Source organism: Prionailurus viverrinus, chromosome E3 (assembly GCF_022837055.1).
Source record: "Prionailurus viverrinus isolate Anna chromosome E3, UM_Priviv_1.0, whole genome shotgun sequence".
In the NCBI taxonomy this organism is placed as follows: domain Eukaryota; kingdom Metazoa; phylum Chordata; class Mammalia; order Carnivora; family Felidae; genus Prionailurus; species Prionailurus viverrinus.
Window position 1 is genome coordinate 11,342,859 of NC_062576.1, and position 20,041 is coordinate 11,362,899.

The 20,041-nt window shown below is 46.5% G+C and overlaps 1 protein-coding gene and 1 non-coding gene across 3 annotated transcripts in view; both read right to left on the reverse strand.

Annotated features, from left to right (window-relative positions):
• GTF2IRD2B (GTF2I repeat domain containing 2B) overlaps positions 1 to 13,142 on the reverse strand; it is a 52,268-nt gene extending 39,126 nt beyond the window's left edge. Inside the window, exons 1-2 of one of the 2 annotated variants that reach the window (XM_047838836.1) lie at positions 12,497 to 12,867; positions 3,298 to 3,401 (exon numbers count right to left, since the gene is read on the reverse strand). In XM_047838836.1, coding sequence (XP_047694792.1) covers positions 3,298 to 3,396 — 99 coding nt within the window. In that variant the 5' untranslated portion in view covers positions 3,397 to 3,401; positions 12,497 to 12,867. Of the gene's footprint in view, positions 1 to 3,297; positions 3,402 to 12,496 lie in introns of both variants that reach the window. The other variant, XM_047838837.1, reaches the window with a different exon arrangement.
• On the reverse strand, positions 7,271 to 7,378 carry LOC125154870 (U6 spliceosomal RNA). The gene has a single exon (XR_007147963.1). It is a non-coding gene; the product is annotated as a U6 spliceosomal RNA (small nuclear RNA).
• Positions 13,143 to 20,041: the final 6,899 nt, after the last annotated feature.

Below are 20,041 nucleotides of genomic sequence, written 5' to 3' on the forward strand. Positions count from 1 at the left end.
GTGAGTTCGAGCCTCACATTGGCGGTAGAGATTGTCTAAAAATAAAATCTTTTTTTTAAAAATTTTTTTAATGTTTATTTATTTTTTTTTTTAATTTTTTTTTCCCAACATTTTTAAAATTTATTTTTGGGACAGAGAGAGACAGAGCATGAACGGGGGAGGGACAGAGAGAGAGGGAGACACAGAATCGGAAACAGGCTCCAGGCTCTGAGCCATGAGCCCAGAGCCGGACGCGGGGCTCGAGCTCACGGACCGCGAGATCGTGACCTGGCTGAAGTCGGACGCTTAACCGACTGCGCCACCCAGGCGCCCCTAATGTTTATTTATTTTTGAGACAGAGAGAGACAGAGCATGAACGGGGGAGGGGCAGAGAGAGAGGGAGACACAGAATCGGAAGCAGGCTCCAGGCTCTGAGCCATCAGCCCAGAGCCCGATGCGGGGCTCGAACTCACGGACTGCAAGATTGTGACCTGAGCTGAAGTCAGACGCTTAACCGACTGAGCCACCCAGGCGCCCCAAGAATAAAATCTTTTAAAATAATTTTTTTAAAGTTTATTTTACTTATTTTGAGAGAGAGAGAGCGAGCGAGAGAGAGAGAGAGCGAGAGAGCGAGCACACATGGGAGGGACAGAGAGAGAAGGAGCCCAAGCAGGCTCCACACTGTCAGCACAGAGCCCAAGGTGGAGTTCAAACTCATGAAACGTGAGATCATGACGTGAGCCGAAATCAAGAGTCAGAGGTTCATCCAACTGAGCCACCCAGGCGCCCCTTAAAAATAAAATCTTAACAACAACAACAACAACAACAACAACAACAACACAACTCTCCTTGATTTCCATAGGGTTAGGGGAAGGATGGGTGGGGAGTAATTTTGTTTAATGAGGACAGAGTTTCAATTGAGGAAGACGGAAAACTCTGGAGAGGGACAGTGACCACAGCAGCACATCAACGCGGTTGCATTTCATGCCCTTGAACTGTGCGCTTAAAAGTGGTGAAACCAGTAAATTTTGTGATCTTTATATACCTTATCACAATATGAAAAATACTCTTGATTTTCTTTTTCCCCAAGAAAACCTCACGGCTCACATCCAACCCATCGCTAAGTCCTGTCAACTCCACAGACCCTTCTGGAGCCATCACTTCTCCCCACCTCCACCATTTCCAGCCTAGTCCACTCCCGTTGGAACCACTCCCTCAAACGATTCCTTCACTCAGAACATTCCAGTGGCTTCCCAGAGCACTGAGGAGAGAAGGCCAGAGCTCTACATGATCTGGCCACCTGGTGCCTTGTTAATCTTACCTCTGGCCACCTCTCCTTTCCTCCCCCTGCTGCAGCGTTACTGGACTTCTTGATGCTCCTCCAAAATACCACACCTGTTTCCACCTCGGGGCCTTTGCACAAGCTGTTCTCACCGAGCACTCTGCCGCTGGATACTGGCCTGGCCTACTTCTTCACTTCATCCACGTCTTTGCATAAAAGGCAACTGCCCACAGAATCTCCCCCAGATCACCCCGCCATAACCACTTGTTCTCGCTCCAAGTGTTTCCTGACCCTCTGTTTTTGTTATTTGTTATCTTTACCAATATAAACATCCACATGGAATTTGTTTATCATCTGTCTCCCCAAATAGGACATGGGATCATCTGAGGAGGACCTTCTCGGTCTTTTCAAAAAGCTTGTGGCCCCAGTGCCTAAAAAGGGCCCAGACGTGGAAGGCACTTTATGAACATTTGTCAAGGGAAGGAAGATGGTCAGTTCTTGAGTAAAACATTTCTAGTTTGTTCTTCAAACAGATACTGATGCTTTCTTTTAAAATTTATTCCAAGTAAGTTTTATCTATCTACCCTCAGATAACCTAAGATAATGTCCCTATCTCAAGATCCTTAACTTAATCACATCTGTAAGGTTCCTTTTGCCAAGTAAGAACATTCACAGGCACTGGGGGTGAGGACACAGACATCTTGGGGGCCATTATTCAGTTTACTTTGGGTTACTTTCAAAATTTCTCTTTACATTTGGTTTTCTAGTTCAAATATGATGGTTCTAGGGGTGTGAGCGCGTGTGTGTGTGCACATGTACGTGTGCATGAGAGGGAGCTTCGTGTGTGTTTGGTATTTTGCCAGCTGACCCCGTAATATCCTTTCTCTAAAGGTTTATTTACTTTTAGGTAATCTCTGCACCCAATGTGGGGCTTGAACTTGCGACCTCCAGATCAAGAGTCGCATACTCCTGAGACTGAGCCAGCCAGGGGCCCAGACCCAATAACGTTCCTTATAGAGGGGCACTTGGGTGGCTCAGTCTCTTAAGCGTCTGACATTGGCTCAGGTCATGATCTCACAGTTCGTGAGTTCGAGCCCCATGTCTGGCTCTGTGCTGACAGCTCAGAGCCTGGAGCCTGCTCTGGATTCTGTGTTTCCCTGTCTCTCTGCCCCTCCCCTACTCATTCTCTGTCTCTGTCTCTCAAAAATAAACATTAAAAAATTTTTTAAAACGTAGTGTTCTTTATAGAAAAAGAATAAATCTATTTATTTTTTTCCAGTCAAGGATCCAGCCCAGGGTCACAGTTTCTACATGACGTCCTGGCTCTTCAGTTGTCCTTCGATCTGAAATGGTTCTCCAGTCTTTGTCTTTCATGACATTGACGTTTACTAAAAGTCCAGCCCGGTCATTTTGTAGAATGTCCCTCAGTTTGGCTTGCCTGCTATTTCCCCATTAGATTCGGCATGCGTTTTGGGCAGGAATGGCACAGAAATGGTGAAGCCCCCGCCTGGAGCGTCACGTCGGGAGGCATGGGATGTCCGTCTGTCCCATTACTGCTGATGTCCACTCTGATCGCTTGATTAAAGGGGGTGTTTCTCAGGTTTCTCCACTTTTATTAAGGTGCTGATTTTCCCTTTCTAATCGGTAAGTATCTTGCAATCGGACACTTTGAGGTTATACACGTTTCTCACCATGTTTTTACCCACGAGGTACATTTTGCACATCGGACCTAAATAGACGTGCAGAAATAGCCTATTGGTTTGCTTTTGAATTTAGAGCAGAAACGTTCTCAAACAAGGGAAGAGAGGTGCCTTCATTAAATTTTCAGATCCGGAAAGTTCACGTTGACAGAATTACTTGCACCATGTAAGAAGCGGCTTTAAAATCACCTGCCAAGCCCGTGACCTCTACACAGAGGGGTACGGTTACACAGACAGGGTATAGAACTGCGGCCGAGCGTCAGAGTGTGGCCCAGCTCTAGGATTTCGACAGTGGTCCAACTAGGGGACATTGTACAGAACCGCAGACCGCCTCACCATGGACTCCAGAGCGGACACGAGGAACGTCACCACCATCCTGCTCTCTGAGGCCTCCTCGTTCTCCATGGGCAGGGCAGACACCGCCACCTGGGCCATGATCCCTGTCCAAGAGAAGTAACAAGACAGTGAGTGGTAGAAATCCACAGTGACCTCTAAGTACGCACCTAGAGCTGGGACGGTTCTCACAGATGACCTAGCTCCAACCTCCCTTTATGGGTGAAGAAACCGGGGCGCCTGGGGGGCTGAGTCGGTGAAGAGTCCAACTCTTGATTTTGGCTCTGGTCACGCTCTCATGGTTCATAAGATCGAGCCCCGCTTCAGGCTCCATGCTGACAGCATGAAGCCTGCTTGGGATTCTTTCTCTCCTCGCTCTCTGCCCCTCTTCCCACCTGTGCTCTCTATCTCAAACTAAATACACTAAAAATAAAATAAAACAGAATAGAATAGAATAGAATGGAATGGAATAAAAAATATAAAATAAAATAAAATATAAAATAAAATAAAATAAAATAAAATAAAATAAATTAAAATAGGGGTGCCTGTGTGGCTCAGTTGGTTAAGCGTCTAACTTTGGTTCAGGTCACGATCTCGCAGTTTGTGAGTTCGAGCCCCGCGTCGGGTTCTGTGCTGACAGCTCAGAGCCTGGAGCCTGCTTCGGATTCTGTGTCTCCCTCTCTCTCTCTGCCCCTCCCCTGCTCACGCTCTGTCTCTCTCTCTCAAAAATAAACATTAAGAAAATAATAATAAATAAATTCTCTGAAGACACTTGAGGATGCCTTAATTAGATTTATGTTCTTCCTGAGACAGACGATAGACTAGCAGAACCATTAGAATACAAATGTTTTTGGTTAAAACTTTTTATAAATCAGTCTCCCTATTATGAAATAGAATGTGACTTCATACCAGGTATGACCTGGCCACGAGCGACTGAGGAAATATACACACTTCAACTTGAGGCTTGTATTTTTTTTTTGTATTTTTTAAAAATGTTATTTATTTTTGAGAAAGAGAGAGAGAGCACAGCAGGGGAGGGGCAGAGAGAGAGAACGAAACACAGAATCCGAAGGAGGCTCCAGGCTCTGAGGTGTCAGCACAGTGCCTGACACAGGGCTTGAACTCATGAACCGTGAGATCATGACCTGAGCCCAAGTCAACCGACTGAGCCAGCCAGGCACCCCCAATTTGAAGCTTTTAAATAATGATCCTAAAACCTTTGACTGTCTTCTTGTTATCACACCCATTTTTGAGAACAAGTAGAAGTCTGTAGTTATAAACTGTTTAGGTGTGGGTGGTTTGTAAAATGAAAAAGGACATGGTGTTCCATGTGCTTAAAATAGCCTCCAAGTACAGAGGTCTCTCAATGAAGCAGAGCATAAAGCAATCAAAGTGGGGCACTCATCTCTGAACTCAAACATTGTTTATGTCTGCAGATTTTATTTAGCAAGGGAAAAAAATGGTCAAAAAAATGGATCACTCACAGTTTCCTTTTAAATAAAGGAAAGTTTTTATTTTCAAATTATTTATAATCGCTGCATACTAGATCCTTAGTAGGATTACATTTCACATCTTTGGTTATTAAAGAAGAAAGACCTGTTCGTGTCATTTAAAAAAATTTTTAATTAAGGTATAATTTATGTAAAGCTCATTCTTTGTAGTGTAAGATCTGTAATTTCTTTTTGAGAGAGACAGGGCGCATGTACACACATGCAGGGGAGAGGCAGAGAGAGAGGGAGAGGGAGGATCCAAGGCAGGTTCCATGCTGTCAGCAGAGAGCTGGATGCGGGGTTCAAGCTCATGAACTGTGAGATCACGACCTGAGCTGAAGTCAAATGCTTAACTGGCTGAGCCACCCAGGCGCCCCAAGAGAAGTAGGCTTTTTAAGCTTCATAGGAAAGGACTAAACTGTTTCCCAAAGTGGCTGTACTATTTTGTGTTCCTATTGCTAATACACAAGAATTCCAAGTGCTCTGTATCCCATCTGACAGAGTGTTGTCAGCTAAAAAAACAAAACAGAACAAAACAAAAAGCTGTAGGGGGGTGGGGGCGGGGGTCAGGCAGTTAAGCATCTGACTCTTGATTTCAACTCAGGTCATGATCTCACGGTTCATGAGGTAGAGCCTCACATTGGGCTCTGCACTGATGGCAAGGAGCCTGCTTGGGATTCTCTCTCCCTCTCTCTGCCCCTCTCCTGCTCCTGAATGTGCTCTCTCTCTCTCTCTCTCAAAATAAATAAATAAATAAATAAATAAACATTAAAAAAAACCAAAACTTTTCCTACAACAGAGTCCCATCTTATAATGGAAGTAGGTACGTCTAAAGGCAAATTCACCCATGGTCAAAATTATCTTAGGAAGCAATAAATTATCTGTCCCAGAGGGAACATTTTCCTTCTATGAGTTAATTGTTTGGGGAGCTGACTTCTAGCTCTTTATCACCCGATGCAACTTTGCCAACACGACGCACATTTTTTCAAGTCAGTGGTCCTGAAACATGTCAACCACTCAGAGTGACTTTGAGCTGCGTATCAGAAGGCCATTCTTCTTGGGTCGGGGGAGGGTTCCCTTTTCTTTCCGAGTTTTGCCATCAATGGCCATGTCTTCAGAGTTCATGTCTCTCAGCCGTAATTTTAATACTTTCCATCTCTCTAAAATCTTATCACCTATTTGGCTGGTCACCAAGCAGCTACTGGAACACGAAATGCCACTGTTTGATGACTCATATGTTGATGGCAGGAATACTACATTCACTGTGACCATGTCTCTGATCGTAACCCTTCATGGAGTCCCGCCAGCCAGTTTTCCCTGCAGTGTGGACGTGGTTTCTTCCATTAATCATCCAGTGAACTAGTTTAGGGGCCACGATGTATGAAAAACACACATTTTTTTAGAGATTTTATTTTTTTTTTATTTTTTTATTTTTTAAATTTTTTTTAACGTTTATTTATTTTTGAGACAGAGAGAGACAGAGCATGAACGGGGGAGGGGCAGAGAGAGAGGGAGACACAGAATCGGAAACAGGATCCAGGCTCTGAGCCATCAGCCCAGAGCCCGACGCGGGGCGCGAACTCACGGACCGCGAGATCGTGACCTGGCTGAAGTCGGACGCTTAACCGACTGCGCCACCCAGGCGCCCCATAAAAGAAATTGTTTTTAAATGTTTGTTTATTTTTTTTTTCCTAATTTTTTTTTTTTCAACGTTTATTTTTATTTTTTTTGGGACAGAGAGAGACAGAGCATGAACGGGGGAGGGGCAGAGAGAGAGGGAGACACAGAATCGGAAACAGGCTCCAGGCTCCGAGCCATCAGCCCAGAGCCCGACGCGGGGCGCGAACTCACGGACCGCGAGATCGTGACCTGGCTGAAGTCGGACGCTTAACCGACTGCGCCACCCAGGCGCCCCGAGATTTTATTTTTAATCAATCTCCACACCAAACTTGGGGCTTGAACTCACAACCCTGAAATCAAGAGTCACACACGTCCCACCGACCAGGCCAGCCAGGTGACCGGAAAAAAACACATTAAAAAATATATTTACTTATTTTTGAGAGAGAGAGAGAGAGACAGAACGAGAGCCCAACAGGCTCCACACTGTCGGCACAGGCCCCGATGTGGGGCTCAAACCCACGAACCACGAGATCATGACCTGAGCCGAAACCAAGAGCCAAACGCTTAACTGACAGAGCCACCCCAGGTGCCCCAAAAAACACATTTTAAAACGCTGGAATCCCATATGGTGCTTTGAGATGCTCCTGTTGAGAGGCCCCTGAGAACTGAGACCCTTTAAGGGACTGGAATATTCCAGGCTCCTGTGTCCTGAGTGCTCCTAAGTCAGATGTTCCTCCACTGACTGAACAGACACTGAATGCCACTGAATGACAGAAGGTGCCTAAAATATTTAAATAGTGATTTTCCTCTTTTCACTGTTGCAGTTCGACCATGGCTGAACTCAGGTCCTAAGTTAAGTGCAGGTATGGACACCACTGTATCTATTTAATTTTGTGTGTCATCCACGTGCAGGGGCCGTGCTACTATTCTCCGTGTTGTTCCAACTTTAGCCTACGCGCTGCTGAAGCAAGCACCGTGGTTATCTATTCTTTTGCACGATGTTTTGCATGGAGACGGTTCTAGCAAAGCCTTCCTGAAAAACCCAAGAGTGAGTTGCTTGATTGACATCTGTTAGTGCCCGTGGTACAGGTATCATTTCTGCTAATTACACCAAAGTAATCCCTAAGAGGACTGTGATGTCAAAACTCTGGTTTTTACAAGAGAATAAATGATAGGCAAAATCAAGCGAGGTGGAACTGAAAAGGATATGATCACTTGGTATCGACTGCACTACCCGCAATGACAAAAAAGCGAGTGTTGCATAATTATCGTTTTGTTGCATCCTTCACCTAGCAACGAATGCAGGCAGGAACCTTGTCTTTTCAATTTTGTGACTTAGAACCCCCCATCCAGTAATGGAGCATCAGAAATCATGAAAGCCGGGGGCGCCTGCCTGGCTGAGTCGCTGGAGCATGTGACTCTTGATCCTGGGGTCGTGAGTTTAAGCCCTGTGCTGAGTGTAGCGATGACTTAAAACAATGCAATGAAACATGATTAGGAGCTGATCTGGGGTCTCCCACCCTGAGAACATTTTCCAGGAAAAAAATCACTGCATTCTGCCCCCCCCCTTTTTTAAAAAGTTTATTATTTTGAGAGAGAGAGAGACAGACAGACAGACAGACAGAGAGAAAGAATACCAAGCAGGCTCCAGGCTGTCAGTACAGGGTCTGATGCAGGGCTTGAATTCACAAACCATGAGACCATGACCTGAGCCGAAATCCAGAGCTGGACGCTCAACTGACTGAGCCACCCAGGGGTCCCCATGTTTCATTCTAACAAAGCTAAAACTCCTTAACGGTGAGAGCTTGTACCACAGAGTGAAATCTCCCAAAGCTTACCTGGTGATTAATTCTTTTCTATTCAAATCTAAAGAATAAGCAATGTTCCTTTAGATCAGAGATTTTACACAGTGCGTAACCTTTTGCTCTTGTATTTATTGGGTTTTAAAAAGTATATTTATTTGAGCAATCTATACCCAATGTAGGGCTCGAACTCCTGACCTCGAGATCGAGTGAGTCACAGGCTCTTCTGACTGAGCCAGCCAGGGGCCCCAATTTTTTTCTAAGACTGGAGATGTAAACAAAACAAAAAACCCTCAAATATCACATATTTTCCCAGCAATCCTTGAGGGCTGTGGGTCTCTCCTGTTCAATGCAATATTTTGCTAATGAAAAGCAAACATCTAGAACAGGAGTCACCAATCTGCAGCCTGTGGGTCAAATACAGACTGCCACGTCTTTTTGTAAATAAAGTTTTACTGAAACACAGATGTTTCCATCTCAGCTGTAGCTGCTTTCCTGCAAAGACAGGGTTGCATGCATGTGACAGAGACCGAAAATACTTATTATCTGGCCTTTCACAGAAGAAGTTTGCCCATCCCTGATCTAGCATTCACTTCTATCACCTATACTGTTCATCATTTAGAATGTCATCTGCTCCATTTAGCAAACCCCTCACATCTTGAAATAGTGGCCCAGTTTATTTTTCAGACTGTTTCTGGGTTTTCCTTTCCCAAGGTGAATTTTTCAGGTCTCTGAGGCCTTTATTATTAAAAAACATTTTTTTTTTGTTTATTTATTTTTGAGAGCGAGAGAGAGCATGAGCAGGGGAGGGGCAGAGAGGGAGACACAGAATCCAAAGCGGGCTCCAGGCTCCGAGCTGTCAGCACAGAGCCCAATGCGGGACTCGAATGCGCAAACTGTGAGATCGTGACCTGAGCCCAAGTCGGGACACTCAACCCACCGAGCCATCTGGGCGCCCCTTGGAGACCTTGATTTTAATTAAGTTCCTGAGTTGTCACCTTCTCCAAAGTTCGGGCCGCAGTAAATGGGAACTATAAACTCAAGAGGACCTATTCAACATTCAACACAAATGTATGGAGGGGGTTAAAGGTACAAACTTCCAGTCATAAAATAGGAAGTCCTGGGGCTATAACGCACAGGGTGGCAACTAGAGTTAACAACACTGTACTGTATGTTTGAAAGTTGCTAAGAGGATGAATGTTAGAAGTTCTCATTACAAGAAAACAACAATGCGTGGGGCGCCTGGTGGTTCAGTCGGTAAAGCATCCAATTCTTGACCTCACCTCAGGTCATGATCTCATGGTTCATGAGATTGAGCCCCTTGTCCGGCTCTGTGCTGACGGTGCGGAGCCTGCTTGGGATTCTCTCTCTGCCCCTCTCTGCCCCTTGTCTGTGCTCTCTCTCTCTCTAAAAATAAATAAACATTAAAAAACAAAATTTGTAACTTACATGAGGTGATGTTGCTTAAACTAGTTGTGATCATATTGCAATAAATACATATAGCAAATCACTACACTGTACATCTAAAACTAACACAATGTTACATGCCGATAATATCTCAATAAAGCCAGATAAAAACTTAAAAGAAAGTAACAACAGGGGTGCCGGAGTGGCTGAGTCAGTTGAGTGTCCGACTCTTGATTTTGGCTCAGGCCATTATCTCAGAATTCGTGAGACTGAGCCCCGTATCAGGCTTTGTGCTGGCAGCATGGAGCCTGCTTGTGATTCTCTCTCTCCTTCTTTCTCTGCCCCTCCCTGGCTCATGCACATGATTTCTCTCTCTCTGTCTCAAAACAAATAAATAAACATTAAAAAAATAACAACAGGGGCACCTGGGTGGCTCAGTCCATTACATTTCTGACATCAGCTCAGGTCATGATCTCACGGTTCATGGACTGGAGCCCCGCATGGGGTTTGTGAGTTTGAGCCCCACATCAGGCTCTCTACTGTCATTGCAGGGCCTGCCTTGGATTCTCTGTCCCCCTCTCTCTCTGCGCTCCCCACTGGTGTGCTCTCTTCCTTTCAAAAATGAAAGAAACATTAAATTAAAAAATACATAAATAGGGGCGCCTGGGTGGCTCAGTCGGTCGAGCTTCTGACTTTGGCTCATGTCATGAACTCGCAGTTCATGAGTTTGAGCCCCGCGTCAGGCTCTGTGCTGACAGCTGGGAGCCTGGAGCCTGCTTTGGATTCTGTGTCTCCCTCCCTCTTTGCCCCTCCCCCGCTTGGGCAGTCTCTCTCAAAAATAAAGATTAAAAAAATTTTAAATAAATAAATATCAATAAATTTCAAGACAACAAGGTATTCTATTCTGCAATTAGCAAGGAATATGGAAGAGAACAAGAAATAATACGTATTTTCAAGGTCACAGAATAAAATTAGTCAAGTTTAAATATTAACAACTAGTCAAGAACTTTAGCTTAGCCAAAATTAACTAATAAAAACTTAGGGGCGCCTGGGTGGCGCAATGGGTTAAGCGTCCGACTTCAGCCAGGTCACGATCTCGCGGTCCGGGAGTTCGAGCCCCGCGTCGGGCTCTGGGCTGATGGCTCGGAGCCTGGAGCCTGTTTCTGATTCTGTGACTCCCTCTCTCTCTGCCCCTCCCCCGTTCATGCTCTGTCTCTCTCTGTCCGAAAAATAAATAAACGTTGAAAAAAAAACAAACAAACTTAAAAACACATTTTGAGCACCCGGCATACACTGCTCACAGGAAGGGCACCAAGAAAGAAAGGTGAATAAATTCCACCTCCACTGCTCTTGAGTGAGACAGACCTCCATAGACCGGGCGGAATAACAGGTAATAAAGGCTAAATGAAAGCCAGACCACCCCTGAAATGGTCCAGGGCATATGGAAACAGAGTAACCGAAAGGGATAAGATGATGAAGGCACGCCAGCATGATTTCCAAGTTGGGCAGCTTGAGAGTGAGGAAGAGAATGTCCAGGCATTCCGGGTAAAGGTCCTGGTAAAGACCCAGAGCTCAGGCAGCCCACTTCAGGAAGTCACCGGCAGGCAGGCAGGTAGAACTGAGAACCAGTCCACATCAGCGCTGCAGGTTAACACCTGTTGCAGCCTGACACCGAGTCCTGTGGGTACTGAAGGCCCCCTGTGCCAGTCACACAAACCATTACCAGCAGGCCACCAAAACATGAAAACTTTTCCCCTCGAAAGGCAAATTTGGGCTCAGCAATTCCACTCCTTGGTATATACCGAAGAGTAAAAAACAGGTCCTCACAAAAACATGTGCACGAATGTCCATCGTACAGCTTTACTCATTGCAGCCAAGAAGTAGAAACAACCCAAATATCCATTGGCGGGGAAGGGGAAACATGGCATATCTATACTATACAATGGATCACTACTCAGCCATAAAAAAGAAGTTACAGACACAGACTCCTAAGGATGATCCCATCTACCGGGAAACGTCCAGAACAGGCAGAACCACCTAGGTAGACAAGGACACTGGCGGTTGCAGGGGGCTGGGAAGGGGAAGGGGGCTTCTTTTTGGGGGACGGAAAAGTGCTGAGATACGACAGTGGTGACTGCACGGCTCTCTGAGTGGACCCAAAACCATGGATCATACACTATAAAAGGCGCACTTGACGACCGATCTCAATAAAGCCGTTACTAAAACAGCTAAGCTTGGGTCTGACCGGCGGAGAATGCCCTTCCGCCCTTGAACTCTAAGCCATCACCGAGACGGACCGCAGCACGGGGTCGGTGGCTCCTCTTCTAACAGACAGGGCGCCCCAGTCCGCTCGCTGCCACAATCCACGCGAGAACCCACGCGGGGGACCCTTCGCCACGCGCGACGCGGGGGGCGGAGTCCCACGCCTTCGCCTGTGTCGCCCCGGCAGTTACCAGGCAACAGCCGCGGCCCCGCCCCTCACCTACCCAATCAAGCACGTCCGCACGCAGCGGGAGAGCCCCACGTACGCCAGGCCGAGCGTGACCTCACGCGCACTGGGCCCAGAGAGCCCAGAGCCTGCAGACGCCCGCCCCCGCCGCCCCCGCCCAGCCAATCAGAGAGGACAGGGCTGCGCGTCCGTGCGCGCGACCGTTGTCCCCGCGGCGGGGTTTCCCTGCCCCACCCCCACTCCTGAGCCCGGCCCGCGGGGAACGGGGTTCTGGGGCCGCCGGGGCGGCGACAGGGGCGCCTCCCGCCGTGCGCCTGGACGGCCGGCCTGCCTCCCCCGCCCCAGTCTTCCCACTGGCCAGCCCCGCGAGCGTAGAAAGTTCCAGGAGAAGCACCCGCTCTTAATGGCGGCCGCGGCGGGGGCCGGGTACGCACCTGAGGTCCCCGGCGGCGGGCAGCGCCGGGTCGGCAGAGGGGTCTGAGGGCTGGACCGCCGGGGAGCGGCCGTGGGGAGCGGCGGCGGCCCTGGCGGCGAAGAGGCGGGGCGCGGCGTGGGGGCGGCGGCCGGGGCCCGGCTCTTCACTATCCCTCCTTTTTCTCTTTCTTTCTTCACCCCCCCCACCCCCGTTGTGTTTTTTTTTTTTTTTTTGGCTTCCTGGAAGGCAGCCTCCACTCGTGTGTCCGCAGCGCCCCCAGTGGGCGTTGCCGTTTCCGGTGCTGTGGAATCCAGGGGAGCTGCACGCCGGATTTGTTTGCAGGCTCAGCCGCGGTCCGCAGAAGGCCAGGCGTGCGCCTCGGTCCCCAGCCTTTGATGAGTGGCTGGCACGTGTCCCGCCTCACCCCTGCACACCGCCCCCAGACGTGGGCCTCCTTTCATGCAGTTGTTTAATATGGTATTTTGCACGCCTGTAGCTTGTGGCTTTAAAGCGGTGAGGTTGCAACTCGACGGACCCGAGACTCTGTCTTGAAGCCATCGAGTTATTTGTCAGGAACTGTAACGGCGTGTCCCGACCTTTTGGTAGGGTCAGTGCCATCGCCAACCAATCTTGAGCCTTTCATCCGTTGGTGGTGGCGCTCCAGCAAACAGCCCAGTATTACAGTAGTGTTATTTCTTCTTAGTTACGCTTTACGTGTATTTTTGTGCCAAAAGGAGAAAAGAACAGAAACCATTTACCTACCCATCGCTCAGATGTAACCTAGTGTGCCATATTTATTTCACAGTTTTAAGAAATACTACAGAGACACAACCGAAGGCACTGTTCTTGTTCCCTTCTCTTCCCCACAGGTAATTACTGTCTCGCAGTTTATATGTTCTAGTACACGTTTTCTTTCTGTCTGTCTGTCCTTCTAAGTAGGCTCCACTCCCAGCACAGAGCTCAGCACGGGGCAGAACTCAACCCTGAGATCAAGACCTGAGCTGTGATCAGAGCCCGGGAACCAGCAGAGTCACCCAGGTGCCCCACTAATACACATTTATTTTGCAAAAAGACAAGTGTCTCAAATTTGCTGAGACTTTCTTTCTGTAAGTGTCTATCAAAGATATGCTTCCTAGCAGATGCTGTTAAAAAAAAACAAAAACACCTGTCCTTTCAGGGCACCTGGGTGGCTCAGTGGTTTAACATCTGACTCTTGATCTCACCTCAGATCAAGATCTCACACTCCATGAGATCCAGTCCCTAGTCGGGCTCTGCACTGTCAGCGTGAAGCCTGCTTGGGATTCTCTCTCTCTCTCTCTCTCTCTCTCTCTCTCTCTCTCTCTCTGTCTCTGTCCCTCACCTGCCCATGCTTGCTTTCTCTCTCTCTCTAAATAAATAAACATGAAAAAAACCGTATCCTTTCAAAGTAAAGCTAACAATTCAACAAGTAATTTTGAAAGTATCACAAACCAAGAAACAGATTCTTGACTATAGATAACAAGCTGGTTACTTAGAGGGGAGGGGGGTGGGGATTAAAGAGAATACACTTACCATGACGAGTGCTCAGTGATGTATAGCAGTGTTGAATCACGGTATTATATACCTGAAACTAATATAACAGTGTATATTGACGATACTGGGATTAAAAAAAAAAAACTTAATTAGGAAAGTCCCTGCTTCAGGGGCGCCTGGGTGGCTCAGACTGTTGAGCATCCAACTTCGGCTTGTGTCATGATCTCGCAGTTCATGGGTCCAAGCCCCGTGTTGGGCTCTGTGCTGACAGCTTGGAGCCTGCAGCCTGCTTCAGATTCTGTGTCCCTGTCTCTCCCTCTCAAAAATAAGCATTAAATTTTTTTTTCAAAGTGCCTGCTTTTTTGACATTATTTTAATTTTTAAAATTTTTATTATTTTTTAATGTTTATTTATTTTTGAGAGAGAGAGAGAGAGCAGAGGAGGGGCAGAGAGAGAGAGAGGAGGCAGAGAATCCGAAGCAGGCTCTGAGCTGTCAGCACAAAGCCTGATGTGGGCCTTGAACTCGCCAACCATGAGATCATGACCTGAACTGCAGTCGGACGCTCAACCGACTGAGCCACCCAGGTGCCCCTTGAGGTTATTTTTAAAAGAGATGTTGGAAAATATTCCCATTATGTTACAGTTGATTCTCCTCATTCCAAAGAGTTGTGTTCTATGAAGTTAGGCAAACAATGAGCAAGACTGAACCACTACTCCGCGGGGTAATACAAGGTTAGGTTTCTGCCAGCCCTCTGGTCATGACATTTTTGTGAACCTGTCAATACGTAACCCTGTTTTATGTGTGTGTCTGTTCAAAGACACCTTATGTAACATGCATTGTCAATTCATTAGTTGAACTGATGGCCAACAGCACTATCTACAGCTCATGCCTGAGGGAACCTTACCTAACACGGGTATTTTCTACTTAAGGCACATCACAGCCTTCTTGTGCTTAGGGGCACCAGACAACAGTTGAGCACTATGTCTGAGAGCCACTTTAAGCAGCAAAATCACCAACAAGGAAGCACAAAATGTGGAAAACGTAGTATTAAAAAGACCAGGGAAGGGTGCATGGGTGGTTCCGTCGGTTAAGTGTCTGACTTCGGCTCAGGTCACGCTATCGCAATTGGGGAGTTCGAGCCCCGCATCAGGCTCTGTGCTGACAGCTCGGAGTCTGGAGCCTGTGTCAGATTCTGTGTCTACCGCTTTCTCTGCCCCTCTCGCTCATGCTCTGTCTCAAAAATAAACATTAAAAAAAAAAAAAAAAAAAAGACCAGGGAAAGGACACTTGTTTACAGCGCGAGAGCTGACACAAGTGTGCCCACCTCGGCTGGGAAGCGGGCATCAGGCAATGCCCAGTTGTTTTCTTGCCACTGGGCGCGTGTCTGAGGATGACCAAGAAAGCACGAGTGGGTAGGTGAATTCACAAACATGAAATTGATGAGTAAGGAGGATTGGTTCTGTTTTGTTGCCAAAAACAAGGAGCCGCCTAAAACTCCTACTTGACAACTGAACCTGGAAACAGTTTTCTAATCCGCTTTTTAAAATCTTGCACACGAAGAGTTTCAACGTTTCGAACCATTTGTTTAAAATGTCAAAACACGCCAGTGGTTTGAAAGAGCAGCTGACATCAACAAGAGTCTGATTTCTCTCCTCTTGTTCTCCCTTGAGCCCACTCCAGTTAGCACCCCCCCCCACTCCACTAAAACTGTTCACTCCAAGGTCACGAGTGACCCCCGCATTGTTCGCCATTTTTCAGTTTGTGAGTCGCTTGATCTGTCAGCACTTGACATGACCATTCCCGGGGGCTGTCCTGGATCTCTTCGCTGCCTGCTCTCACTCCTTAGATGACTGTGTCCAATCTCCGGTCTTTACAAACCTTCCATATGGTGATGCCTCCCAAGTACATCTCTTCAGCCCCGCCTGCTCACCTCCAGCTTGGTTTGTACAACCGACTGGCTACTTTGACACTTCTCGGGGAGGAGGAAGAGGCAGCTCAAGCCAGACGCGTCCCACCCTCTCTGGGGATTCTCATGTAGTTCTTTCTCATCTCAGTTACTGGAGCGCCATTCTTCCAGTGACTTCGCTTCTCCCATTCCCACTGCTCATCCTTCAGACAAGCCAGTCAGCTCCGATTTCCTAAGTACCCTCTGACCACGACTACCACCACACTGGTCCAAGCCGCCATCGTCTCCTGCAACAGACTCCTAATTTGTCTCCCTGATCCTGCCCTTAACTCTCTTCAGACCCTTCTTAACACAGCAACTGGAAAAATTCTGGGACCCGTAACTCGTTTCACTCCTCTGCTCACAATTGTCCTGTAACTTTTCCATCTCAGAACAAAAGTAAAAGGTCCAGGGGCGCCTGGGTGGCACAGTCGGTTAAGCGTCCGACTTCAGCCAGGTCACGATCTCACGGTCTGTGAGTTCGAGCCCCGCGTCAAGCTCTGGGCTGATGGCTCAGAGCCTGGAGCCTGTTTCTGATTCTGTGTCTCCCTCTCTCTCTGCCCCTCCCCCGTTCATGCTCTGTCTCTCTCTGTCCCAAAAATAAATAAACGTTGAAAAAAAAAAAAGTAAAAAAAAAAAAAAAAAGTAAAAGGTCCTGAGTTATGCTTCCGGCCAAGGTGAGGTCACCAGGATTGGATTTACCTTCTCGCCTGAAACAACTAAAAGACAAACACTAGAATAAAAAAATGCATTAATAGGGGCGCCTGGGTGGCTCAGTCAGTTAAGCAACCTACTCGATTTCGGCTCTGGTCATGATCTCGCTGTTTGTGAGTTCTAGTCCCATATGGGGCTCTGCGCTGGCAGCACAGAACCTGGTTGGGATCCTCTCTCTCCCTTCCCCGCTCTCTCCCTCTTTCTCTACCCCTCCTCCACTTGAGCTCCCTCTCTCTCTCTGAAAATAAATAAATAAAACCTTAAAAAATGCAATAATAAGGGAAAATTACGAGCAAGTCTGGGCACTAAATTTGCCAATTTGAGTGCAATGGACAAATTCCTTAAAAGACACAAGTTACCAAAGCTCATTCAAGAAAACTAGGTGATCTGGGGCGCCTGGGTGCTTCAATCGGTTGAGCATCCGACTTCAGCTCAGGTCATGATCTTGTGGTCCGAGAGTTCGAGCCCCGCATCTGGCTCTGTGCTGACAGCTCAGAGCCTGGAGCCTGCTCTGGATTCTGTGTCTCCCTCTCTCTGCCCCTCCCCCTGCCTCAAAATAATAAACTTAAAAAAATTAAAAAAAAAAAGAAAACTAGGTGACTTGAATAACTCTGTATCTATTTAAAAAATTGAAAGTTAAATTAAAAACCTTCCCATGAAGAAAAATCCCAGGCCCAGATGATTTCACTGATGGTATCTACCAAAACTTTAAGGTAAAAAGTAATCTACAAGGGAGCACCTGGGTGGCTCAGTCCGTTGGGCAACCACCTTCAACTCAGGTTGTGATCTCATGGTCTGTGGGTTCAAGCCCCGTGTCGGGCTTTGTGCTGACAGCTCAGAGCCTGGAGCCTGCTTCCGATTCTGTGTCTCCCTCTCTCTCTTCTCCCCGCTTGTGTTCTATAAAAAATAAATAAACATTAAAAAAAAAATCGACACAAACTCTTCTCAAAGACCAAAGAGGAGGAAATACTTTCTAACTCATTCTAGGAAGCCAGCATTGCCATGATACCAAAACCAAAGACATCACAAGAAAAGCACTAATAAGACCAATGTCTCTCATGAACACAGATATAAAAATTCCCAGTAAGCTTTTCCCCCCAATTAAAAAAATTGTGGTAAAATACACACAACATACGATTTACCATCCTAACCGTTTTAAAAAATTGTTTGTTTATTTATTATTAAAAACATTTTAAAAAATGTTTTTATTTATTTGAGACAGAGAGAGACAGAGCATGAACAGGGGAGGGTCAGAGAGAGGGAGACATAGAATCTGAAACAGGCTCCAGGCTCTGAGCTGTCGGCACACAGCCCGATGCGGGGCTCGAACTCACGGACCGCGAGATCATGACCTGAGCTGAAGTAGGATGCCCAACCGACTGAGCCACCCAGGTGCCCCTAAAAAATAATTTTAATGTTTATTTATTTACTTATTTAGAGAGCCAGATGTGGGGCTCAGCCTCATTAGTCAGGAGATCGTGACCTGAGCCGAAATCAAGAGTCGGATGCTTAACCAAATGAGCCACCCGGGCACCCCCCATCCTAATCATTTTTCAAGTTACAGTTCAGTGGTATTAAATGCCTTCATAATGTGCAATCGCCACCATCTATCTCTGTCATTCTTGTCCTCTTGTGAAACTGACGCTCCATCCATATCCATTCAGTAGGATTCCTCATTCTCCGTCTGCCCAACTATCATTCCACTTTCTGTCTGTGACTTTGCCTACTAAAGTGCCTTATAAGTGCAGTCACACAGCATTTGCCTTTTTAGAGCCAGCTTATTCCTGTAAGTGTATTTTGTATATGTCTGTTAAGTCTAGGTGGTTTATTGCCTTATGTGATGCCTCCATTTCCTTATTTATCCCCTTCTGCCTGGTTGCCCGATCCGTTGTTATGAATGTGAGTACTGAAGTCTCTAATTATTATCACAGAGCCGTCTGTTTCTCCCTGCAAGTCTGTCAGTTTTTGCTTCATATATTTTGATGGTGTATCATTAGGTGGGTGAATGTTTATTGTATCTTGCTATATTTTGTTAATATATAACGTCCTTCCTTGTCTCTTGGAATTGTTTTCAAGTCTATTTGGTGTGATATCAGTATAGCCATTCCTGATCTTTCGTTCCTATTTGTATGGAATATCTTTTTCCATTTTTTTCACCTTCTTTTTAGTTTTTATTTTTTCAAGTTTATTTATTTTGAGAGAGAATCCCAAGTGGGCTCTAATGCTCCGTGTTGGGGCACCTGGGTGGTTCAGTCGGTTAAGGGTCCGCCTTCAGCTCTGGTCACGCATGATCTTGAGGTTCAGGAGTTTGAGCCCTGCATCGGGCTCTGTGTGGACAGCTTGGAGCCTGGAGTCTGCTTTGGATTTTGGGTCTCCCTCTTTCTCTCTGCCCTTCCCCACTCACACTCTGTCTCTCTCTCTCTCAGAAATAAACATTAAAAAAATTAAATACAAATAAATGAAAACTTCCAACCAGGCTCCAACGCTCTGTGCTGAGCCCAACTCAGGGCTCAATCTTATGAACCATGAGATCACAACCTAAGCCGAAAGCAAGATTGGATGCTTAACCAAATGAGCCACCCAGGAGCCCCCCATTTTTTCACTTTCAATGTTTGTGTCTTTGATGCAAAGTGAGCCTCTTACATGGCAAACATTTGGATCTTGTGTCTTTATCTTTTGGCCAATCTCTGTCTTTTGATGGGAGAGTTTAATCCATTTACATTTACTTTTTTTTAATTATTTTTTTTTAACGTTTATTTATTTTTGAGACCGAGAGAGAGCATGAACGGGGGAGGGTCAGAGAGAGGGAGACACAGAATCCGAAACAGGCTCCAGGCTCCGAGCTGTCAGCACAGAGCCAGACGCAGGGCTTGAACTCACGAACCGCAAGATCATGACCTGAGCCGAAGTCGGACGCTTAACCGACTGAGCCACCCAGGCACCCCTAATCCATTTACATTTCAAGTAACTACTGGGGCACCTGGCTGGCTCAGTCAGTAGAGTGTGACTCTTGATCTTGGGGTTGTAAGTTTGAGCCCCTTGTTGGGTGTAGAGATTACTTAAAAAGTAAAGCGCTTACTGATAAGGAGGGGCTTACTTCTGTCATTGCACTACTTTCTAGGTGCCTTACAGCTTTTTTTGGTCCCTCATTTCCTGTATTACAGTCTTCTTTTGTGCTTAGTTGAGTTTTATAGTGAAATGTTTGAATTCTTTTCTTGTTTCCTTTTGTGCATATTCTATGGCTATCTTCTTTGGGGTTACTGTGCGGATTGCATTTAACATCCTAAAGTTGTAACACTCTAAATTTACACTTGCTTAACTTCAACGACGTATGAAAATCCGGCTCTTTAATAGCTCCAACCCCGCCCTTTTGATCGCCGATGTCACAAAAA